Below are 27,050 nucleotides of genomic sequence, written 5' to 3'. Positions count from 1 at the left end.
ATGGAGTTTTCAAGGTCTTCCCCATGATCTTTTTCATTCTGTCCACTAGAAGGGGAAATGTGTACGGAGGCCTTCCTGTGGGGAAGTTAGGGGAGTGTCTTTCGTGGTGACACATAATTTCCACTCTCGTTCCATTGGCTAGCACTCAGGTCACATGACCATAGCTAACTGAAAAAGAAGCTGGGAAGTTAAATCCAGCTATGTGACTGAAAAGAAGAGAAAACAGGTTTGGTTGAATAGGGAGAATGGAAATTACCAACCAAAATTGGGAACACAGGAAGAAAAAGAATTGTGTCTTTCAGTATGTCTGTTTTTATTCCATATCAAATTGTTTCTTGTTGTGGTCTTGGCTTGATTGTTCAGTTTTTCTTTAGTAAAACAATAAACCACAGTAAGGTATTATAGTTATTTTGGTGGTTAATAGTATTCTAGGGAGTTTTCGTCAGCTCATTTAAAAATTTTGGATGAGTGCTTGTTTTGATTTTCTGTTTTTGAAATATGGGCATAACAACAGTTATTGTTCCTTCAAGTCCTTCTGTGCTGCTTTGTCCTATCGCATGATTATAAACCCTCACCAAGGGCTTTCCTTTTTCCCCTGGGGCATCTTATTGAATACTTGCATCTTCAGTATTTCATCTGGGCCCAATGCTTTGTCTATTTTAATACTTCTAATTACCTAATTATGTACTATAATGTGGTGACAAAACCCTTTATCATCTTACTCTTTTCTTAACCCTTTTCTTGCTGAGGAAAGATTCTTTTTGTCTCTTTGTTGCCTGCATTACAGATAGCCCAGATATTTGCCTGCCTTCCCTTTATTGTCTGTATTATGACAGACCATTGCCCTGTTGAGTGTCTTTCCAACTATCAGGCGCCTGGGTTCCTGGTTATCGGGGCTCCAAAGTTGGTGTTTAATTGTTCTCCATCCCTTACTTTTCAGTTCACTTCCACACACTGTAATCATATGAGACCATATCCACACGGCAAATAGGATACTCTGGTTGTCATAAACTACTTTTGTTACAGAATTAGTAGCCATTCTGTCATGTATAGATCTTTGTGTAATAAATGCAGTACGTATCCATGAGCCAAATGTAATAGAAATCAGTAAGATTTTTAAAAATTATGTGAATTGTATTTCAGGATAGTTAAAAACTGATGAAGGAATTTTTTTTTTCATTTTATCTATGTCTTAATAAAGGAAGAAAAAATATGATAGAATTATAGTTTTACTATTTTATGACTTTTAATGAATTATCAGATTTAGACAGTGATCATTAACAGTTGGTAGAATCACCGAAAGTGGGATACATTAATGTTAGGTGCCTCCTGATGGAAGTACACAACACCAACTTATCACTGCATTGAAATCACCTCAAGCTTAAAACAACAAAATTTATTTTGTTGTTGAATCTACAACTTGGGCAGGGCTCAGTAGGATAGCGTATCTCTGTTCCACATGGTGTTGGCTGCGGTAGCTTGAAGTCCAGGGTCTGGCATCATCTGAAGGTTTGCTCACTCACCCGTCTGGTTGTTGAAGCTGGTTCTCAGGTGAGACTTCCTCTCAAGCTGTGGTGGGAACACCCAAGATGGCCTTTTCATATGGCTGCTTGGCTTCCTCACAGCATGGTGGCCTGGTTCTGAGAATGTGTCCAGAGAGAGCCAGACAGAAGCTGTGTTCCAGCACCACTTTTGACACATTTATTTTGTGAGAAAACTGGTCACTAAGGCCAGCACATACGCAAAGGGAAGAGAGTCGGACTCTTTCATCTTTCTATGGGAGGAGTATCAAAGAATTTGCAAACATGTTCTTAAATTATATCATATATAGATGAGACAAGAAAAATCTTGTCGAAAACTTGAATCTGATAAAGTCTCTAGGTCTAAGTGCCAGTTTGTAGGAAATACAGGGGAAAGGGGAATCGTTAAATAAGACAGTAGAGGCACAATACATAAAATTCCGAAAGTGGGAAGCTTCTACAGGATAAAAATCTGGTTTCTTTAACAAATACATTGCAAGATAAAAAAGAGAAGAAGGACAAGTCTGTAGATTAAAGGAATCTTAAGAGATATATCAACAAATTGTAATGTACTGACAGATATTTCTTGGCTCTTAACAAAGTGGTAAGAATTTTTGGGCAGTCACAGAAATTTGAACATTTACTGGATATTTGATTACTAGATTATTATTTTTATTAGTAGTAATGTTACAATGGCACTATGGGATATTTTTGCTTTGTTTGTTTGTTTTGTTCTTTGAGACAGGGTCTTGTTCTCTTGCCTAGGCCAAAGTGCAGTGGTGCAAACATGGCCCACTGTAGCGTCTGACCTCTGAGGCTCAAGCGATCCTCCCACCTCAGCCTCCCAAGTAGCTGGGACTACAGGTGTGTGTCAACATACCCAGCTAATTTATTTTTACATTTTTTTTTTTTTTTTTTGTAAAGGCAGGGTCTCACTATGTTGCCCAGGCTGTTTTCAAACTCCTGGGCTCAAGCGAGCCTCCCGCCTTGGCCTTTCAAAGTGCTGGGATTATAGGTGTAGGCCCCCTCACCTGGCCTATGGTTATGTTTTTAAAGGGTGCTTGTCTTTTAGAAATACACATTGCAGTATTTATAGATATAATGATGTCTGGGATTAGCTTCAAAATAATGCAATATTGGGGAGGAATATATGTAAAACAAATGATAAGTCATGAAACTAGCTGATGGGTACATTGGGGTTCAGTTTACTGTTGTCTTTTCTTTATAAATGTTTGAATTTTCTATAATGAAAGATTTTTAAAACTTTAAACCTATGTTGCCTACCAATTTTGGTTTATTTCAAGGTAGAAAACACACACCAAATGTTTGTGATGGCTCTTACTATTACTGTGTACTATGTAAAATTTGTTGAAATACAGTTTCTTCACACATCTGAGAGAGAAACTTAAATACTGATCAATTGAGTCTAAACTGAAATATGACTTTTATCCTAAAGTAAAGATTTAAGACTATTTTAGTCTAAATTCCATTATGGACTACTTAATCTTTGCTGTTCATCTCTATTTTTAGAGTTTTACCCTCACCTGTTTTACATCTCAATTTTTATTTTATGGACAAATGTAGAAAGAAAGACTTTCTGTTAATAATAAAATTTGTTTCCAGTTCCTACTTAGTGTGGTTTTTTTTTCCTTTCTGTTTTATTTTCCTACCAGATATTTTGGTTTGAATAAATTAGGAACCTCTACAGTTTTAATTCCAAATTTCTCTCTTATTTCCATGAAACTGTAGAGTCATTGTTGATTTTTGAAAACCTGAATGATTGTTGCATCTAGTGTTGTTAGTATTCTGTGCTTTTAATTATGTTTCAAAAACAGATTTGCCTTTCCAATGATACTTGGGTTACACTGATGTTCAAATTACGTTACCTAGCCTGAATCCACACCATCTAGCATGGGGTAAATAAAACCTAGAAGTTTAATGAGTGGTAGGGAAGCTATTTTGAAACTTACAACATATCATCAAAAACAGATTATTACTCTTCCTAGATATGCTACTCACTGTACTTTTCTCATATTTCTTATACCTATAAATGTAACATCTTCTGGATTGAATCCTGATACTGTGACCATCAAGTATTTTTTGTAGGAAATATGTTATTGTGTAGGTATGTTCATCAACCTTCAGAGCTAGGTTCTTATGTGTAACTCTAAAGTCATGGAGTTTTACCTAAATGCATTTCTCAGATTAATTTATAACCGATTAGGGAAGCAGTTGGAAAGTGCTGCTGTTCTGTTAACTACCCAGATACATTGGCAGAGGTATTATTCCTCTGTGCTTCTGTTTACTTGCCTGTTAATCTCTGAGTTGGACTGGATAATTTCCAAAGACTCAGCACAAAACTCTGATTTTCAGTTCTTTTTCCAACTTTTGAAATAGTTTTGAAAACTTTACTTCTTTTTCAGAGCTTTTCTATATCTTTCTACCTTACTTATTTGATGCAATGGATTCTTCATCATTTAATGAACAAGTTATAGTTTTCTAACAAAGAGAGTGCCATGAAACTTCACAAATTAGCACTTCAGCATTGTAGAGCAAAATCATAGTTGGTGTGCTGTTGCATAGATATGCTATGTCTGCATAACACACATTTTCAATTGATTTGATATTTGCTAAAAGTAGGCAATTTAAATTACTACTTGCAATTGAATTCTTGTAGATCTGTAGTTTTTAATCTTGAAAGTGGGTAGTATGCATTTAAATGAAACCAGGAATTGGTATATAGTGTGCTAAAAGAAAAACTTCAGCCGAATTAAATTTAATGAAATTTAATTGAGCAATGAACGATATATGAATCGGGCAGCCTTCCGAGTCAGAGTAGGCTCAGAGACGCCAGCACAGCCACATGGCGGAAGATTTATAGACAGAAAAAGGAAAGTGACATACAGATAACAGAAGTGAGGTACAGAAACAGCTGGATTGGTCACAGGTTGGTGTTTGCCTTATTTGAACATGGGTTGAACAGTTGGCTACATTTGATTGGCCAAAACTCGATTGGCAGACATGTACGCTACAGTCTGTTTACAGCTCCACTTGTGTTCGCAATATACAGAGAAACCTTTAGAGTGAACTTAAAATATGTAAGGAGGCAGCTTCAGGCTAAAGTTGACTTAACAAGTATACTTTACATTTTTAGTTTTTAGGTATTAAATTATTTATACTTTATGGATACTCTTTGCAAAGTTACTGTAGCAGTTTTTAGTACTTTCTTTCATAATCAATTTTAGATTGTAACGGCTACACAGAATTTGGTTGTGCCAATGTGTGTAGAAAATTTCCAAAGAATAGGCCGGGCGCGGTGGCTCAAGCCTGTAATCCCAGCACTTTGGGAGGCCGAGATGGGCGGATCACGAGGTCAGGAGTTCGAGACCATCCTGGCTAACACGGTGAAACCCCGTCTCTACTACAAAATACAAAAAGCTAGCCGGGCGAGGTGGCAGGCGCCTGTAGTCCCAGCTACTCGGGAGGCTGAGGCAGGAGAATGGCGTAAACCCGGGAGGCGGAGCTTGCAGTGAGCTGAGATTCGGCCACTGCACTCCATCCCGGGCAACAGAGCGAGACTCCGTCTCAAAAAAAAAAAAGAAAGAAAATTTCCAAAGAATAGATGAGGAAGGGGACATGCAAAATTATTAAGTCAGGTGATCCAGAATTTTGGGAATGAAGCCTACTCAAAGACAGAGTTAAATTTATATTATATAATGAGGAGAGAAAATTTCACCTCTCAAAAGGATTATTCTTTTCTTAACTTAATGGCTAAGTTTCCCAAGAAATTTCTCTATACCAAGTTATTTTATTAACTACTTATCTTTTATCCTGGTTACTTTAATTTGGGATATTTGATTTTTAAAGGCTTTAGCAACTTTCTTTTGTTCCAAAATGTCATTTTAAAAGTTTTTGTGTTTCTTTCCTACTTCAGTGCATTTGACATCATTCTGCAGTTTCTTTGGCTTCTCTGACATATGCTTACTCTTCAGGTTAATTTTTCTCTTCTTTAGAAGTTAATTATGCCACCCCTATTTGAACTCTGATGCCTGGATAGGGACTGCCTGGGAGATCATCACATTAAGCTTTATGCAAATATGTGAAGCAAGCTTGCTCAGATCCTTAGGTTGTTTACTGGCCCCCAAAAAAGAGGCTTCCTTGCTGCCACAGAAAAGGCAAAACAAAACAAAACAAACAAACAAACAGCAACAAAAACCAAGCGAAACCTGTGTGGGCAGTTGCAGAACGGAGTTGTAAGCAAAAGTCAAATGAACAGATGAAGATAAAATGGGCCTTAATTTATTTAAGAAATTAGGACCAGAAAAAAAGATGCTTCACAGATCTCTAGCATAATTCACTGAAAACCGAGCTTGGACTAGAAAGTTATAACTGTCCAAGGCACCAACAAAGTAGCAGAGTGAAGCATAAAATAGCAGAGGTCTCCAGAAATGGGAGGCAGTAAACCATTATAATATGATGTAAAACAGCCACTATTGTTCTTAAAAGACTCATTAAGGAATACTTTTCTGTTTCAGTAATGCTGTATGCCTTCATGCTCTAGGTCATCTTCCTCTCTACTCTCTCACGTTTTCTCTCAATTTTTAGTTCCAAAGCCACCTGATTTGCAATCTCATTATCTAAAGTATCGTTACTCAAATACTATTATAATAATGGCTTCTATTCCTGAATATCTACTACTTGTCAGGCACTGTTCTTGGTGCTCTCATATGATCGCATCTTGATCACAAGATCAGTATTTGTATCCCTTCTTAATAGACGAGGCATTTAAGCAATCATTCACTCGAGGTTTCATAACTAGAAATTATGCAACATGAATTTGAACACAGGCTTTTCTACTTGGGTTTGGGACTTTTAAATTTCATTTTATTAGAATGCACTCTTATGTCCTTCCTACGCTACTCTTTCAGGTTTATTCCTCCATAGAGTTAAATTAAAATACAGTTTTCTTTATCACTTTCTTATTCATAAACACAGATTTACTATGCTGTGTTTCCATAGTTGGAAATTCAGCATTCAAAGTTCTTTCCAGCCTTGATCCACCTTTTCTTCTATCCCACTGTCCTGCTCCCAGCAGGCAGTGTTTCATGGAATTGTCTTTTCCTTCTGATTAATAATTACCGTGTTATGCTGCACTCTTGAAATACCCATTGCCTCCTGTGCCTTCATATCTTTCTTTCTGTTTTGATTACCTTTTCCACTGATGTTCCATGTTCCTTCTCTCCTAAAAATTATCGTTCAAACTCTGTAATTAAACCCAGTTGACTACTACTAGTAGATGACATTCCCTCAGCCCTTATACATTGATTGTGTGTTGTGTTGCTGTGGGTTTCTCTGGGTTCTTGCAGTTGTGTTTTACTGTATTATAAAGAAATATTTAGAAGTCTATATTTTAATCAGATGAAAAGCCGATAATGTGGTTATATGTAATAACTGAAGTGTCGATATTTTACATCAAGGAAAAAGAATGACAATCTTTTTTTTGAAAAAAATTAGTACTTTTACAAAATCACATTCTTATCCTAAAAACCAGTGGGCTAAAACAAAGCAAATCCCTATCCGCAGACAGGTAGAATATAATTCAAAAACTATCATATTCACACATGTATGAAGTATATGAAGCATGTGAAAAAATTTGAAATGTGAGTATGTTGAAGGATGTCATTTACCTCTGGGATATAATTATTTCCCCTTGCCTCACCCCTTTTTCATTCCCCACCAAAGGCATAAGTTGCATGGCAAACACAGGCTTGTTCTAAAATCTGAAGCTGCCCTTGCCTCGTCTTCGAGATTAGAATTTGAGAGTGATTCTTGAAACTGTGTTAGTCAGTTTCAATCTTGTATTTTCCTTTTCCAGGTTTCCTGAAATGCAGTTTTTCCAACAAGAAAATGTGAGAAAAATTCTTACAGATGTTCTTTTCTGTTATGCCAGAGAAAACGAGCAGTTGCTTTATAAACAGGTAATGAAAATATCTTACAGGTGGCATCCATTGACTCAAAATTTTCTATACAGCTTGACAAATGATAGAGCAATAATGTAGCCTTTATTGTATCCAAAGTTGTATCATAATGCTAAAGCAATCAGAGGGCTGCTTGTCAGCTGCATGGTGAGAAAGGTAAGCTCATTGAAGCACATATGCTTCTTCCTCATTATAAGACATTCCACCAAATTGTCTCCTTTAAGGTGTTCAGTCTTTTCTTTCAACTTTTGGGAGTTTGTTTATAAACAGCATCTTTGAAGGCAATCTAGTAATAAAATTTTGGAGTTGTATGTACAAATATTTTTCAGTATAGCATTTATAAATATATGACATGTCATGTAAAAAATAATCAAGTATCCTATTATCCTTTAAAACTTATCAGTAATAGAACTTCAGAAAGTTTCTTTAAATTTTTTGAAATGTATATTTAGTTCCTTTGTTACCCTGTTATTTGACTCATCTCATTACTAAAGCAAAGAAGATTATTGGGTTGTTTTATATTATTGAAATGTGAATTATTTAATATATACAGATGTATTTACATTTTTTATTTAAGTTTATGGTGTTCTAATAAAAATACACACAGTTGGATATTTTTATGTATTTCTCCAAATGCAAATGAAGTGAGAATTCAAGCTAAATTCTTAAAATCTCTAATAATCAAAAGTTATAATGTATATCTAATTCAGGACCACTGAACTTAAATTTAATATAATAGAAAACACTTATGGTAAAAGCAATGTATTTAATTTGAAATAAACTAGATTTAAGGATGGTAAAACATGTCATACTACAAATATACTAAATCATACATTTTTAATTATTGTATATACATAGAATATCCAAGGGAACTAATTTTATCTTATTTTTAACAGTAGTAGTATTTTTCTGTATTAATTACCTGCTGACAATAGCTTATTAGAATTGGAAATGAAAAATAAATTGCATTTATAAGGGCAACCAAAAGCTATAACATGTCTAGAAAAAAATTAACAATAAAGATACAAGAAATATATGAAGAAAAGTATAGGCCAGGTGCAGTGGCTTACACCTATAATCCCAGCACTTTGTAAGACTGAGGCAGGGTGATTGGCTGAGCCCAGGAGTTTGAGACCAGGCTGGGCAACATGGCGAAACCCCGTCTTTACAAAAAAACCCCACAAAATTAGCTGGTCATGGTGGTGCACACGTATAGTCTCAGCTACTTGGGAGACTGAGGTGGGAGGATCCCTTGAGACCAGGAGTTTCAGGCTGCAGTGAGCTGTGATTGATTCACTGCACTGTAGCCTGGGCGAAGGATCGAGATCCTGTCTCAAAAAAAAAAAAAAAGTTATTCAAGGATGTAAAGCAAGATTCAAATAAATAGAAAAATAGCAGTTTTTGGATGAGAAGACTTTAAGTAAAAATACTACTTCTTTATGTTTAAATGAATTATCATTCCAGTGATAACCTGAGTAAGATATGTGTTTTTTTAAAAAACTGGATACAGTTATTTTCAATTTAGTGCCTAAAAACGTTACACTTATTTTAATGGAGATAATACAATTTAGGGATTAAAAGCACTGAGTGTAGACTCAAATTCCTTTGTCTGAATCTTAGCTCTCTCGTTTACTAACTTCACAATCTTAGACAATTTACTTAACTTTTTTAATCTTTAGTTTTGTATCTGTCAGATGAGGGTAATAATAGTAATTACTTTATAGAGTTAACATTTGGTGCCAAGCAAAGGTTCATGTTGGTAGTTGTGGTTGTTTTTATTATCATCATCATTATAATAATTATTAAATGTGTTGGAATTACCATAGAATTTGTGGGAAAGGGAGAATGGCAAATGTAGATATTAAAACTTCTATAAAGGTTTTGTGATCAAACTAATGTGACAGTATTATGTGAATTGATCATTGTTCAGTGAAACAGTTTAGAAACGGGTTCAGTTTATATGGGATCTGAATATGGTAAAATAGAGAAAAGGATATTGTCTTGCTATATTTGGCTTTCCATCTGGAAAAACCATTAAATTATACATTTATTGGAGAATAAATTCCAGATGGTGGAAAAACATAAATATAAAAACTAAAAGTATATAAAAATACTAGAAGAAGATTTGGGATAAATTTTTTTGTAATCTCAGACTAGGAAAGGGACTCGCAAGCAAGGTAGGTTCATCTACAAGTCAGATAAAAAGTCGAAAGACTAAAAACAAACCAAAAAGGAGACTGGGGGAAAAAATTTGTTCGTGTAGAATTCTTTTGGAAGCAAATAGCAGAAGACCCCATTTAAAATGACTTTAAACTGTAAGGAGATTGTTAACACACTTCACATGAAGTGTGGGAGTAAATGGTTCTGCTGCATTAGTTCATTAGCTTAAAATCTCTATCAAAAATTCCAGGATTTTGTTTTTCTGCTCTCTTTTCATTATATTGGCTTTTGTTGTGAACCTTATCTCTTTGTTATTTCCTCTTTTCCTTTAAATACTTGAAAATACCCCACAGTAAAAGACTTGGTGATAGTGAATCAAATCAGGATAAAGTTATTCCAAATTACACATCTGTTTTCCAATTTTTTTAGAGAAAGGAGAAATAGATTAAGGAGTCTTATAATAATGGAAACGAGTTCTTTGGACAAGGAACAAAAACATAATAACTGTACACTTTGTGATGTACGTGGCCCACTGCGTTTGTATGGAAGACTACACAGTCATATGGAAGATATGCTCTTGATCCATTAAAACAAAAATCTATCAGTTACTGAATAAGAAAGTATTATTAGCTTACTCCTGGGTGTCATTTTAAAATATTTAATTACTCCTTGTATGTGTTTAAAATCCTATAGATTTTTTACAGAAAAATAATACCTTGCTGTAGAAGGACTAAATATTTAGCCAGATCAAATTTAAGAAAAGAACCTTAAGTTTCATCACAAGCTGTTAAAGCTATTATTTTGTACTAGGTGACACCCCGTTTAACATCGACCATATTGTTAATAGTTATGGGATTTTATTGAATTAATGAGACTGTTATCATGTAGTAGAATGTCTTGCTGAGTTAATTGAAATTGCCGAGATTATATAAATGGTATTAATGAACTTTGACTGCCTGATGCCTTAGCTTTAATAAAGACTGCTTGGTGGGCTAAATGAACACAGGCAGATAAAAGAACAGGTTCAATTTTGTGAACCTACAGGCTGTTGATGAAGAAAACTTTGTTACCTTTATTTTCAACTGACATGAGTTTGGAGTGCAGTGACTACTAACAATCCAGCAGGGATAAAAGCTTTTAAGCAGGCAGAAATGCTGACAATATAGGTGGAAGCAAAATACACATTTTGGGAACCAGAAGCATACTGTCAATACATTATTTTTTATTATGCTTTGTCAAATTTAAAGCATATTGAATTCATGATTATTATTTCTGGTATTTCTCTTTTCTTTTAAAGATGTCTATGTAATTGCCATTTGTAATTGTTAAACAGGTTTTACTAGTCTTGAATTGACAGCAAAACCAAAAATGTCTTTTAAGTATTTGAAAAAAAAATCCTTAGTTTAGATGAAAGTCAAAACTGAACTTGTAAAATAGTTTTAATGGTATTCAAAAGACTCTTAACTTCCATTCTGCCAATAACACCTTTATTTATTGATTTGAAATATGATTTAATGGTATTCTTTTTTTCATATTGTAGTTCAGCTTTTTTCACTATGTGGATATATTAAGTGGTAGATATTGCATTCATTCAGTCAATAGGTAGTGAGTACTTTCTTTGTGCTGGGCCTGTAGTAGGATCTGGATGTGTATACACACACACACACACACACACACACACACAATCACAGTTGTACAGTGTCCATTCTTACCTACAGTACAGTACAGTACACTACAGTACAGTACAGTAGTTCACGCTTTCCTGCAGTTTCACTTTCTGTGGTTTCAGTTACCTGCAGCCAGCCATCATCCAAAAACAGTTGAGTATAGTATAATACAATATTTTGAGAGAGAGAGAGAGCCCACAATCACATAATATTGTTACACTATATTGTTACAATTGTTCTATTCTTACTAATTGTTGTTAATCTTAGTGTGCCTACTTTATAATCTTTAATTTAAATCATAATTTTAGTACCTTTGTCATACACATGTATATATAAAAACAGCATGGTTTATGTAGTTTTCAGTACTATTTACAGTTTTAGGCATCTACTGTGAGGTCCTAGAATATATCTCCTGCACATAATGGGGGACTACTGTATAGTCATTTCTGTGCTTATTTTATTATTTTGTTCCTTTCTCTCTAGACTACAAGCTCCATCAACGTTAGGAACTTCCCCACTTCATTCACTTTTGTGTCCACAGCAAATACAGGCATTTAATAGTTTTTGCAATAAGTGAATGATGAATGATGTTTGAACAAATGGAGAATCTAGACAGAGTGGTGTCACAGAAACTAGAGGGAAGAGAATATTTAAAGTTGGGAAGATTCATTTAGACAAGAAGTCTTTCTTATTATACTAGCCATAACTTGTTTTAAAATATATTTTTGGGCCGGGCGCGGTGGCTCAAGCCTGCAATCTCAGCACTTTGGGAGGCTGAGACGGGCGGATCACGAGGTCAGGAGATCGAGACCATCCTGGCTAACACTGTGAAACCCCGTCTCTACTAAAAAATACAAAAAACTAGCCGGGCGAGGTGGCGGGCGCCTGTAGTCCCAGCTACTCGGAGGCTGAGGCAGGAGAATGGCGGTAAACCCGGGAGGCGGAGCTTGCAGTGAGCGGAGATCCAGCCACTGCACTCCAGCCTGGGCGACAGACCTAGACTCCATCTCGGAAAAAAAAAAAAAAAAAAAAAAAAAAGCACTCTTTCTTTCAAAGAGTGCTTGAAAGAGGGGGAAAAGCACTCTTTCTTTCAAAAGGGCATCCCACTGGCAGCAAAGAAAGAAAACTTCATGATAAACCTAGCAAGAACTACGCAGTTCTGCAGATTTTTGGATTAGGAAAATCTGATGTTCTTAAAAATACTCTTCTCAAGTTAATTTCAATGCAATGCCAATAAAAATTTTAATGTTTTGTTTACCATTTTGTTTAACCTAAATGATAATGACACAACCTGTAATAAAAAAAATAGAATCATCAAGATAAGTTTGAAAAAAAAAAAAAGGAGTAGAAAATAGGAAATATTCTAATATTTTAAAGGTCGAATCTTTATAATGGTACAATTATTGTTAATAATATACAAACCAATGTATTAGAGTAAAAGCCTGGAAAAAATGTAAGCTAAATATTTATTTTTTACTAAATATGGCATTTCAGAACTCTGGGGAGAAGATGAGTTATTCAACTTATCGAGTAGATTGAATTTATTGAAGATGAAATGATTAATCAGTAAATTGATATAATTCTTTTGGAGAAAAACATACTTATTTTCATGGCAAAAACTAAACTTATATCAGTTGAGCGAAGAATTAACTGAAAAAAAAAAAAGGAAACTGTATTCTTTTATAGACATGAAAGCAAAATAGAAACCATGAAGAATTATTTATTGTATTGACCAAAGTGTATAATGTCAGTAAAATATATCATAGAAATCAAAAGTAAGACTAATGATAAGCATGGTAAAATGTTTGTAACAACAATTAGAAAGGGTTAATATCTTTAATTGGTATAGAGCTATTAGACATCACCAAGGAAAGGAAACACTTCATCAGGAGAAAAAGGGCAATTTATTAAGTAAAAACGTTCAATAAAATTTTGGGGTTCAATGTTGCTAGGATTTAAATAAACTATAACAATTTAACTGTGAAACTTGACAAAATTTTTAAAAAACACTCTGAATATAGGTGAGGATGTGTGAGAGAATGATTTTTATATTCTTCACTGAGAGAATTCTTTCTGGAGACAGCTTAATGGTATATATCCTACCAGATGTTAACACATATTTTTACCCCTTTACCCTGAAATTCTACTTCCAAGGACTTTAATTCTGGAGAAATCATGAGAAATAGGCAAAAAAAGATCTCAAGGATATCTACTGAAGTTTTAAATTTATTTCTTAAGTTTTGTTTTTTGGCTGGCCTCCCTCTCTCCCTTTATCATTTTTTTTATTTTTGTTTTTCCTTTTCCATACTTTTCTATTGATATAATACTTATTATTTTAATGATTCAAATGACGGCACTTTGTTTTTGGAGTAACTTGAGACTATTCCAAGAGAATAAACCCCTCATGATTTTTAAAGCAGATTTAGTAATGCTCAATTTCATTTTTCTAGGTATCTAACATGTTATCTGAAAGATCTTTTTCAAGGTTTGTTTAATAAGGAGTTGGTTACCTATAAAGATTGAAATGATACGTGGTAATTTGTCCTAAATCACAAGTAAATTGTCAATGAATCATAAATTGTTTTGTAAAAATATAACTAAATATTTTTAATTCAAAGTAGTGATAACTTATATATGAAGTCTGAAAAAGTTAACTTGCATATTATCTTTATGATAACAATTGGCTTTCTAAGAATAGTATACTACTACTAGACTGTGCAGAGGACTATATGACTCTGGTCATCCAATATAGGAAGCCATCTCTAATTCTACTGGCAAAAGATTTATCTCCTTTTTGCTTTCGTATTTCCTCTAAAAGTGGTATTTTGTCTTGTCTTTTTATAAAAGAGCATCCCTAGTTACTAAGCAAAAGGAAAGCAGTCATTTGCTCACTTTAAGAGACAGGAAAAATAATAATCTATTTTAACTTGCTGAAATGTTTTTTGATGCTTAAGGGGGAAAGAAATCTCAGTTAGCAAAGGTAGTCATAATGTGGAATACTGTATGTCACCACAATAATGGATCAGTAATAGATTTTTATAGTACCCTTTTAAGGACAGCTTAGTAACTAATACTATGCCTTTTTGTTTCTATACCTATTTTTGGTGAAAACCAATATAAGGAGGAAAATCGTATTGGTGAAATCATTAAATAAATTGAAATTAACCTTATAGTTGAAGTAGACAGGAAAAAATTTTGGTAATTTTCTGATTAAACATGTTAAATCCTATTTTAACAAGTTTATTTTCTGTCATACCTTCTTAAGGTTGTTTCTTTTATTATCCAACATTTCTAGCTGGCAGACTTCAGTGCTTCCTAAATCTACAGACATCCTAATTTTGAGCCATTATATAATGAAAACATTGGATGTAATTTCCTTAGGTCTACAGTTCTTAGTTGCCCTTCTTACTGCAGATCTTAACACTGTAGCTCATGATTATAATTTGCATAAATGAAATTCATATTTATGAGTACAGATCTTGAAGCAACTGACAGGTGCAAGGTTATCTACCATGCCAATTTATTGTTTGTCATGTCATTTAAAAGAGAACTGCTCTCCGTGTTTTAAAGAAGAATACCTGCGGTGGTTGAATTAGAATCAAATTCTAAAAGTAGATAAAAATCTCATCTTGTAGCTTTCCATATTTATGTGTTTCTGTATTATATGGAAATTTTGCTAGTAGGAATTGGTTTGAAGAAGTATTTAACTGAGTTTATACTGTCCACTAATGGACCCTGAGTATCCATCTCTTTCATTTGTCTGGCTCTTTCATTTCAGGGTATGCACGAGCTGTTAGCACCTATAGTCTTTGTCCTTCACTGTGACCACCAAGCTTTTCTACATGCCAGTGAGTCTGCACAGCCCAGGCAAGTTGTTTTCTTTTTAAATATGAGCTCCATCTGTGTTTTAGCCCCCACTGTAACCTTTGTTTTTGAAACCTCAAAATCTTTTGAATGGAAGGTACTTACAAGTTGTATAAGTTGTAAACATTTGATTGTGTTTCTTGTGGTTAATTGTTAATTCTACTTAATAGTTGTTAGGACAGTTTAGCTGTAGGGCAAATTTGGAATCATAAATGTCTTTGGAAATCTTGATTCTCTATCAAAGGAAGACATGTAACTAATGGATCAAGAATGGAACATTTTTGTTGTAATCACAGAAGTTCTAATAATTGATATCCATATATATCATCCTCTAATGATCCATTTTTCACTCTAAGCTGAATAAGACTTTATATATGAGATTATCTCTCCTCATCAGGTTTGACTTAGCTTAATTCATAAGTAAGGGAGCAGACCCACAAAGAACCTCCCTCTGTAAATAAACAAAATTGCTTCTCAAATTTTTTAGATATATTCATTTATTCTTTCCTGCATATAACTTTTGTAATTGGATTCAACTTAGGCTAAGTGTTAGAATTCATTTTTCTAACTTAAGATACCCTAACTTTGGGGCCTTCAGAAAATAATTTTGGAAATGGAGGGGTCTAGGACTGTCAGCTTGAGTCCAGGAGTATTCCTCAGGTCAGCCCATCTATATGCGGTAAACGGAAAACTCACAGATAACATTTCACATATCTGATTATAAGATCTTTATTAATCAAATACAGCCATATGTTTTGCTGAGCATATATTCAGGCCATTGTGAAATTAACTTCTGTCTACTAGTTTATAGATTGATATTTTCAAGTTTCCTTGAAGCTTTGCTAATTTTACTGAATTTTTTTTTATCTTGACAAGAGTATAACCATATCTAACTTGCTTTCATTTCAGTTATTCTAAAATATAATCATGAAGTTAGCATTAGGATCCTGTTTTAATGCCTTTCTTTTTTTGAGACGGAGTCTCGCTCTGTAGCTGTGCTGGAGTGCAGCAGCACTATCTCAGCTCACTACAATCTCCGCCTCCCAGGTCCAAGCGATTATCCTGCCTCAGACTCCTGAGTAGCTGGGACTACAGGCAGGCACCACCTCGCCCAGCTAATTTTTGTATTTTTAGTAGAGATGGGGTTTCACTATGTTGGCCAGGATGGTCTTGATCCCTTGACCTCATGATCCACCCGACTCAGCTTCCCAAAGTATTGGGATTACAGGTGTGACCCACCGTGCCTCGCCTGCCAGTTTGTTTTTTTTAACATGTGAATGTATTCTTCAGACAGCAGCTCTTTAAAAAATGTGCATGTAGAATATAATTTACAAGAAAATGTAGGTGATTGAAAATAGCTTTTAAATGTGTTGGACATGCTTCTTCAGCTGATTCAATCTGTTAAAAATAAAGTAAATGCTTAAGAGGTTTTGTCACTGATAAATTGATGTTAAAATGAAAATAAATCCAGTTAAAGAAAATAAATCAATGTTTTGATATTGCATATTTGACCAGTAACTATATGGTCACATTCTGTATTTATTTGGAATAATTAGATAGTTCATTGTGGCATAGACAAGGCAGCTGATTTGTTTTTGATCTTTATAGAAAGAAAGCATATCATTTGTTAATGGCGTTGCTCTTTTCGTAAAAAAAAAAAAAGACTTAATTTTTTTCATTTACACATTATGTGAAAGTTGTCTTGTATAGAATAAGGCAAACTCTGCATCTTTAATTATTCAAAAATTACACATTTTGATTGCTTGTATTGCTTTTTTAAGTGAGGAAATGAAAACTCTCTTGAACCCTGAGTATCTGGAACATGATGCCTAGTAAGTACAAAAACTTTCTTTGTTTTATTTTTTTATACCATGATTATTTTAATGAAAGTTAAACCTAGCATTATGTTATTTTGTTTTATTTTTAGTGCAGTGTTCTCACAACTTATGGAAACTGCTGAACCTTGGTTTTCAACTTTTGAGCATGATGGTCAGAAGGTAAATCTTATAGTACAGATCTTTTCAGTGTATGCGATGGAGCAAATGCTTTAAATAAATAACAACATGTAACCAAAGAATAGTATATAGCCCTTATTATTGCTATAACCAAAATGAAATTACCTATGGAATAAGATTGAGCCTGGGGATTTAAGTATATTTCTAATCATATTTGCAGATATACAAAGGCAATGTGAAAATGTCATATAAATACATTTTTATATGTGTGTGTGTAAATCAAGTAGCATAAGTGCTTAGTTACAAAATTATTATAATCTTTCTCTTGCTATCCTAATGAGTTGGTATACACATTATTACTGAAGTGCATAGGTAAAACCTATATCAAATAGGTTGTTTTGCTTTTACCAGTGCGTTGCTATTGAATTCATACATTTAGCATCAATATTCCTTACTCTTACTCTTATTCTTATTTTTAACTATATTTTTAATTTTTATATAATTCACATAGCACCACATGTACCTATTAAACTTTTAATGGTTTTTAGTATATTTACAGGATTGGGCAAACATCGCTGCTATCCAATTCCAAAACAGTTTTTTAATCACCTAAAAAAAAAAACTGCATATCCATTAACAGTCACTCTCCATTTCCCTATTCCTACAGGCCCTGACATCACTAATATACTTTCTGTCTCTATGGACTTGCTGATGCTGGATATTTCATATAAGTAGAATCATATAATATACTGCCGTTTGTGACTGACTCGTTTCACTTAGCATAATGTTTTCAGTATTCATTCATATTGTGGCATGTACCAGTATTTCTTTTTATGCGTGAATAATATTGCATTATATAGATATGCCATATTTTGTTTATCCATACATCAGTTGATGGACATTCCAGTTGTTTTCACTTTTGGCTATTGTGAATAACTTTGAACGTTTATATACAAGCTTTGTATGAACATGTGTTCACTTACCTTGTTATATACCTAGAAGTGGAATTGCTGAGTTAACTATATTTTTAAACTAACCCTTCTGCTATCTTAGTGATCATTATGGTTGTCTCATTATATTACACAATATTGGAAAAGTCACAAATTCTTCTGGCAATGGATACTGTTAAAGAATTTGGCATATTGTTTCCAGTATGGTTTATTTCCTTTATATTGGTATAATTGATTGCATTCTGTTTAGAAACCATTATTACTCAGTCACTTCATTCCATCTCTTAAAAAATGAAATAGGTAATCGATGTTTTTCATGCCTTTGGCCAGCTCAGAGGTTGGCATCTACCTGCCATCTGTTTTTATACATCTTATGAGTTAAGAATGGTTTTTACATTTTTAAATGGTTAGAAAACTGTCAAAAGAAGAATAGTATTTTGGAACATATGAAAAGAATATGAAATTTAAGCTTCCATGCCCTTAAATAAAATGTTTTGGAACACAGTCCAAAACTATTTGTTTACTTATTGTCTGTGGCTGCATGGTCCTTACAGTGGCAGAGTTGCAGCACAGACTGTATGACTTGTAAAGCCTAAAATATTTACTCTCTGGCTCTTTACAGGGAAAGTTTGTTGACCCCTACACTAGGTGATAATGTGTTTCTGCATATACCAACATGTTATATTCTGAAAGGGTTGTTGAAGGTAAAAAGCTACTGTAAGCATATTTGGCAAACTACTTTATATTTTTGGAATAATAACCTTTTGTTCTTGGCAAGTTATGTGATGAAGTCATAGACTTACATGAACATCAAAATTTTGAGCAGAGTATTTGAACACATTTAAATATTGGTCATTTCTTATAGTGGCCATTTTGTATTTTATAACTAACTGAGTCACGCCAGTTGAGAAACTCAGTGACTAAGCTGTGAGGGTTATCAGTTCTTGATTTTACCTACTTGTACTGATATTACTGAGTCAGCTTTGTAAAAGTGGCTTAGGCAAAACAATGACATCATTCTATCAAGGAACATAACAGATGTGACTTTTGAACATTCATCTTAATTACTCGCATATATAAATGAATAATATATTCCTAAAAAGTATTTCTAGTGAATCCCTTTGTCATCTTCCTATTTTAATTATTTCATGGTGCTCTCACCTTTTTTAAAGAATGAGTAGTAGGCAGATAATAAGACTTCTTGTTTAAACTGTCATTGATAAAGAATGACATCCATATATTTATTACTTTCATATTTAAATAATACATGTTCAATTTTTCTGTTTTTAGGGGAAAGAAACACTGATGACTCCCATTCCCTTTGCTAGACCACAAGATTTAGGGCCAACAGTTGCTATTGTTACTAAAGTCAACCAGATCCAGGATCATCTACTGAAGAAGCATGATATTGAGCTTTACATGCACTTGAACAGACTAGAAATTGCACCACAGATATATGGGTTGTAAGTATTAAAGTTTTTTTGTTTGTTTGTTTGTTTTTTGAGACAGAGTCTCACTCTTTCACCCATGCCAGAGTGCAGTGATCTTGGCTCACTGCAAACTCTGCCCCCTGGGCTCAAGTGATCCTCCCACCTCAGCCTCCCAAGTAGCTGGTACCACAGACACATTCTACCAAGCCCAGCTAAGTTTTTGTATTTTTTATAGACAGGGTTTCACCATGTTGGCCAGGCTCCCCTTGAACTCCTGAGCTTGCCTCTGCCTCCCAAAGTGCTGGGATTACAGATATGAGCCATTGCACCTAGCCTAAAGTTTAAATTTCAACTACATCAAATTATATAGTAGTTTCTAATGACATGTAAATTTCTATGTGTCTCGGATCCTTAAAAGTAAAAATAAAAACTGTTCCATCTCCATTTTATTTCACATCTCTTTTGCGTGCCTATATGCATGCTCAGTGCTTATCACTTTCACGTATGTATGGTATCTCATCTAATACTCCCTGTAATACCAACCCTGTAAATTGGGTATTATTCCTTTATTAGAGATGAAGAAGCTAAGGCTCAGATTTAGTTTACACATATTACACAGTGAAATCGTAACTCAAAGCCATAATTATTTAGGATTGGCTACATAATTTGCAGAGCCCAGTGCAAAAGAAAGATGCAGGGCCCCTTTGAAGAAATTAGTAAGAATTTCAAGCTGGTAACAGCAGATCATTAAACCAAGGTTTCCAAGAAGTTGCATGAGTCATACATGCATGGAGCCAGCCCCAATCCTAACAATACTATAAAATGTTCGTGTTCTTTCCATTATATCATGTGATCATCTTTTACTCTACCCTTAGAGGTAGATTCCCGTGAGTAAGATAGATGCCTGTCTCAGGGACCATAATGTATTAATTTTCTTCAGCCATATAACTTCTGTAACATGTCATAGCAGAACAGGGAGATGGTGACTCTTTAGGGGTACGTGTGTATGTGTGTGTGTGTGTGTATTTTTTCAGTGGCTTATAAGGTGTGTATGCAAATTAAAAAATAGTGATTTTAGTAAATATGAATTATCTATGTAGTGCTACAGACAAGGGTTCTTTATATTGAAATAGTAGAACATTTATATGTAGTGCTATGCAGTTTCTTGGTAGATATTTTATGTAAAGCTTGACTCTCCATTAGGTAGAACATGCAAAATTGAGACAAATTTTTATTGAGGTGTACATAGTAGATGCTCAATAAATGTGAATTCATTATTTGAATTGCAGAGAATCTCAAACAAGTCACCCACAGCCAGAGCTGTTTATTTAACCCAGAAAAGAGAATAAATTAGTATTTTATTTATGTCCTCATTTTACGCAGAGTCTTTCATGAATAATAACTTTCAGCTGTTTTTCTTCTCTGGAAGCCCTGAACTATGACTGAAGAAGTCTGCTTTTCTGTTTTAATGCTGCATGTTTTCCTTTTTCTTACTTTAGCTTGACCTCATCATTGAGAGCTGCTTCATTATTCCCACTGGAAATGAGAAAATTGTGTGTGACATGTGGTATTGGGCAGCAGTGCAGGTTATTAATGAATTGCTACGTACATTTGAAAGTCTAACTAATACGTTTGTGATTATAGACATAAAAATTTATTCGAAATAGCTAGTAACAAGGTCAGGAGTTAAATTTTATACTCCTCTCCACTGTGCAGTCAAATAATTGATATATCCAAATACAAAAGCACATTTTACACCCTCAAAAATTGCTTGCTAAGATCCAGAAATTGGTTTTAAACATTGGGGAAAGAAGTTGATGTTGAATGTGTTTATCATTTCTTTGAAATGCTTTATAATTTTTTGCCTTCTTGCCCAAACTGGTGCTTGATGTTGCAGTGGTGATGGCATGGCCTTGGGTGAAATAATTTATAACCAGAATGTTTCTGTTTCCTTTTCAGATGTTAGTTTCCTTCGGATAGTTTCAGGGGCTAGTTTTATCTTTATCATAATAATTTATAGAATTTCTTTGACATTTTGACCAGTACCTTCCCATTAAAATCCCATGATCCATGACATAATTACTCTTAATCTTTCAAACATTATCAGCAATACTGAAAATACCAGGTCTTGCAATAATCATAGCTGCCTCATTTAGCTCATTATTTTTAAATAGAATCTCATCTGTATTTTTTTTAATACGTATTTTTAAATCTTTGAAGAATAGATCACTCGTCTCAACTGGCCTTTACTACATTTTATAATGCAAGGATTTTATTTGCCTATTTCACATATTAATTTGGTTTTGTTATTACTATTTATGGAGCACACGGAAGGCCAAAGTGCTTGAATTTTTTTACATCTCTAAGCTGTAATGCCATCTGTACTACCCATCTGTGTATTTTCTATTAATGACTATTGGAACTTTCCTGGGTCAAAAAATAGTGTAAGCCAGGCATGGTGGCATTTGCCTGTAATCCCACCGTACTCGGGACTCTGAGGCAGGAGGATTGCTTGACCCAGGAGTTCAAGTCCAGCCTGGGCAACATAGCAAGACCCCCATCTCTAATAATAACAATAATAATAATACTGCAGTTAGAAGCATAGACTCTGAAAAGAAACAGCCTTTGTTTTCTCGTCTGTGAAATGGAAATTAAAAATAATGGTACCTACTTCATAGGGTGCCTGTGAGAATTAAATCATAACTTACAAAAACATGTCATGTTCCGTGTGTAGTATACATATAATGTATGTTTTGACATGCTTTTATTATCATTGTTTGTCATTACCATTACTTAATTAGAATGTCATGGCTATGTAAATATGATGTCCTGTGTGAATCATTAGTTAGCCCTTCCAACTCTGTCTTTGCCTTTTTTTTTTCTTTTCACTAAAGCCTATGTATTTCTCTTACCTGCAAACTTATAACAGCCATCTTTTAGACCACTGTTTTCTAAAGTGATGCTATAGAAATTGGGAGTAAACTTTTAGAAATGGTCATATAGTTTGGCAGAATAATTTTATGTTCTAGAATTTAATATTATAGTTTTGTATCTCATGGAAATGAAGTAAAATATCTTATTCTATATCACACAAATATCTTAATCTAAGTAATTGCTGTGCTACTGTTTATTCCTGTTGGAAGAAAGTTGTTAATTTAGTTTTACATTCAGAATTAATACTTGAAAATACAGTCAGTGGTTTGAGTAAATATCACCAAGGGGCAGATGTAAAATTATCTCTTTTTAGTTTATGAAACTGTTTTCTCAGATTTCATAATAATTCATAATTGTGTCATCTAAAGTCATCTAAAGTGTACTTTTGCGTGCCAGATATTTTGTAGAATTTTGATTTTCAAACAAAACAAAATTCTACAAATTTTTTGTAAAGTAAAATGTTTCAAGAAAATTATAAATTATAGTAAAAAGAAAAAAGAAAATAAAAATAAATAAAAGTAAAATATTAGAACTTATAGTAAAAACGTCAATAGTGAATGAGCCAATAGCAAAATTTTTAACAGTTGCATGGGACATGAAATTACTTAAATCTAGTCTGTATTATGGTTATAACTGTCACTAAATTTTGCAATTATTTTTAAACCACTTTTTCCAAGAGAATATATGTTAATATCTCCTGAGGTGGGAGATGTGCCATAAGTATGTACATTTGCTGCATTTTGCTAATAGATGTACTTAACAAAATTAGAATTCACGAATAGTACAAAAATATTACTTGCACTAAAATTGGGTAATCTCATTCTAAATTAGATAATCTTAGTATTATATAAATTGATGACATTTATTTTGACATGTGAATAAGTCCACCTGAAATCTTGAATATTATATAACAGCTTGCTTATTTAATGCTGTTACTTATATATTTAACTGTATTATCTTCTGGATGATTAAAAATTTTTTGTTAGCAAATGTTAAATCAGTTTACTACCTATATTTTAGGTTAAATAAAATTAATCAGCAATTAAATGTTCAACTTAAGTGATTTTATAAAAAATATATCCTAAAGGTAATTTATGCTATGTTTTTCATTAATTTTATGAAAGTTCCTTCTGTTGCACATAGAATAAAGTTTCTCTTGCTATAATTTGAATAAATAATTAACACCTTTTTTCTCTTGTTTTTGAGAGGGAGTCTTGCTCTATTGCCCAGGCTGGTGTGCAGTGGTGCAGTCTTGGCTCACTGCAGCTTCTGCCTCCTGGGTTCAAGCAATTATCCTGCCTCAACCTCCTGAGTAGTTAGGATTATAGGCACCCACCACCACACCTGGCTAACTTTTGTATTTTCAGTAGAGATGGGATTTCACCACATTGGACAGGCAGGTCTCAAACTTCTGACCTTGAGTAATCTGCCCGCCCAGGCTTCCCAAAGTGCTCAGATTACAGGTGTGAGCCACTGCACCCATCTTAATTAACATCTTGAGTTGTCTTTTGTTTGCCAATTATTGATTGGTGTTGCACTTAAAAAAAATTAAGTTCTATAAACCTGTCAATACATACTGACCAATTTCCAAAGTAAAATATTGACTGCATCATTTCCAGCTTTCCAAGGTAATTTTTTAAGAGTCATTTTTGTGGTATTTTTTAGTATGAGCATAAGAATGTCCTGATATTTCATCACTTGGGGATTATTTTTGTGCAAAAGCCTCTAAAATATTTGTGTTACAATTCTATCACTGATGACACGTCATGTTGTGAGTTCAAAAAACTCTAAATTAGAGCAGATTTATATAGAGATTCAGTGCTACTACAATATTCTTATAAAGAGACTAAAATTTGAAGTTTAACAGTTTTAGTAGGCCAGAATAACTGTTTTATTATCACTTTTACATGTATTGAATCTGTAAATTTTTTACTATATTTTATACTTTGATATAAATAGAGTACATAATAGGCATCTGTGGGATATGCAATTAATGTCACTTTTGAGGAAAGACCCTCATAACACGCTTGGGCTTTGGCACTGTTAAATTATGAGCTCTTTACAACACTCATGGGATAAATTCCATATCCCCCAAATGCTTATTATACATCTTCCATGTCTATTTTCTATTATCTGGATTAGCAGTTGTTTTACCATGCAGTTTATTGTAATTTAATTGGGGAGATTCTTGGTTATTGATTACTAATCTGCCAAATTTTTGATATAATTTTAAAATATGTCATAGTATATTGGTTCTAACATATCATAGTATAATTACGTTGAATGCCAAGTTGTTTTTTTTTTAACCTATATTTGAGGTATAAACCTGTTGGTAAAAAAGTAACTCTCAGTCATCAGAAGTCAGTGCAATTATCAGCCTAAAAAATTATATCTCTCAACAGTTTAAGTAAAGAACTTCCTAAACACAGTTAACGATTGAGATATTCCTTTTTTAATGAGCTTTATATTATACATTAAACATAATACATGAAATATGAAGGATTAGAAAGTGACGATCCAATGATAGCTTGCTTTCGTATATTACTGAATGTTTTCCCAGAATTATTCTTTTTCAGAAAGTTGGGGTTTTCCCCCTTCTACATGAAGAATTATCACTGATTAAGAATTATGGGGAAGAATAATTAAATATTTGAAATAATGACTCATAATTTATTATATTTATTATTTCCTGAGGGGTAGGCATTGTGCTAAAGGCTTTATCTCTTCTTTTTTTTTGAGAGGGGGCATCTCACTCTGTCACCCAGGCTGGAATGCAGTGGTGTGATCTCAGCTCACTGCAGCCTCCATCTCCCAGGCTCAAGGGATCCTCCCTCCCACCTCAGCCTACCGAGTACCTGGGACCACAGGCACCTGTCACTATGCCCAGCTAATTTTTTGTATTTTTGGTAAAGACGGGGTTTCACTATGTTGCCCAGGTTGATATCAAATTCCTAAGCTCAGGTGATCTGCCTGGCTTGGCCTCCCCAAGTGCTGGGATTACAGGTGTGAGCCACCACACCTGGCCAAAAGGCTTTATCTTATTTAACCTAATAACACATAGAAATAGATACTTTTAGGCCGGGCGCGGTGGCTCAAGCCTGTAATCCCAGCACTTTGGGAGGCCGAGATGGGTGGATCACGAGGTCAGGAGATCGAGACCATCCTGGCTAACACGGTGAAACCCCGTCTCTACTAAAAAAATACTTAAAAAAAACTAGCCGGGCGAGGTGGCGGGCGCCTGTAGTCCCAGCTACTCGGGAGGCTGAGGCAGGAGAATGGCGTAAAACCCGGGAGGCGGAGCTTGCAGTGAGCTGAGATCCGGCCACTGCACTCCCGCCCGGGCGACAGAGCGAGACTCCGTCTCAAAAAAAAAAAAAAGAAATAGATACTTTTATTATCCCTATTTTGTTGATGAGGAAATGAAGGATTATAAAGCCTTATTTAGATTAAATAGCTACGAAGAAGCTGAGCCAGCCTTTGAACACTTGAGCTAATATTCACAGTTTAATTTGACTAGGACTGTAAGTGTGGTAGAAAACTGAGACACCTGAAGGTTTTATGTGTCACATTGGGCCATGAGCCAAATTCAGCTTCACCAGATAACAAAGACCCAGGCCAGGTACAAGGCCCTGAATCAGAGGAATCTTGTTAGTACTGATTAGAAACCAGCCTTATAAGGAAGGAATAGAAAACCAAGGACATTGGAGAGCCTAAAGTCTACGGCCATGCCCCAAATCAGGAATAAATGAACTCCAGATCTTTCACATAGGATGTGCTAGCAGCAAATGTATAGCTAAAATCATAAGCCATAGCCTAAGGCTTAAATTTCCTTGTCAAAGTCCAATTCTGGCCTTATTTAAGTGAGACTACTTGATAAAAAAATAAGGAAGCTTGGGGATGGGGATCTGCCACTTTAATCTTAAACTTGACCTACAAAAAAAGAATTAATTGATGAAGTGAGAGAAACGACCTTTACTGGCAAAATGACCATGTATTTTACCATAGTCAAAGGCCAAGAAGGAAAGGTTGGGCTGAGTTACGCATGCACTTGCTTAGGAAAGGTACCATCCACATGCCTTTCTAGATAAAAATACAGTTTTCCCACTGAGAAGTGAATAAAAATCAATAATTCAAGCAAGAGGAAAGCAAGTGTAAGAGGACTACTGGAAAGCAGTGTAACCAGTAAGATATGATTAAGGCTAAATAACTGAAAGCAATTGTCAAAAATAATCCTGTCAATAGCAGTGAAAATAATTTAAATCATTATTTGTATCTTAAGTCTACTTAATTCTAGTGATTAATTTAAAGATGGAAGGAAGTATAGAAGTTTACATAATTCATCAGTACACATGAAATAAATATTATTGATATTTCTAATCACTAAATAAACGTTTTAAAAAATGCTCATAAAAGATGTTTATGCAATAGGATTGTGACGATTAAATGAGAAAAATCATACAGAGTACAATACCTGACACACTGTAAGCACTCAGTCAGTGTTCATTGTTGATAATTTTTACATGTTCAGTGCAAAATTCCTGGCTATTAATAAGGCTCATAATAAGAAGTAGCAATAAGAAGAAAAAAGAAAA

The 27,050-nt window shown here is 34.2% G+C and overlaps 1 protein-coding gene across 13 annotated transcripts in view; it reads left to right on the top strand.

Annotated features, from left to right (window-relative positions):
* The window catches only part of TBC1D5 (TBC1 domain family member 5), a 591,323-nt gene that overhangs the window by 337,844 nt on the left and 226,429 nt on the right, over nt 1-27,050 (top strand). For all 13 annotated transcript variants that reach the window (XM_033212761.1, XM_033212760.1, XM_033212755.1 and 10 more), the window contains 5 exons: nt 7,396-7,498; nt 15,104-15,192; nt 16,971-17,021; nt 17,117-17,186; nt 19,385-19,557. In XM_033212761.1, coding sequence (XP_033068652.1) covers nt 7,396-7,498; nt 15,104-15,192; nt 16,971-17,021; nt 17,117-17,186; nt 19,385-19,557 — 486 coding nt within the window. The remainder of the gene's footprint in view (nt 1-7,395; nt 7,499-15,103; nt 15,193-16,970; nt 17,022-17,116; nt 17,187-19,384; nt 19,558-27,050) is intronic.

Source organism: Trachypithecus francoisi, unplaced genomic scaffold (genome assembly GCF_009764315.1).
Source record: "Trachypithecus francoisi isolate TF-2019V2 unplaced genomic scaffold, Tfra_2.0 Lachesis_group0, whole genome shotgun sequence".
Lineage (NCBI taxonomy): Eukaryota > Metazoa > Chordata > Mammalia > Primates > Cercopithecidae > Trachypithecus > Trachypithecus francoisi.
The sequence above is the reverse complement of the archived record's forward strand: the minus strand, read 5'-3'. Positions and strand labels throughout refer to the sequence as shown.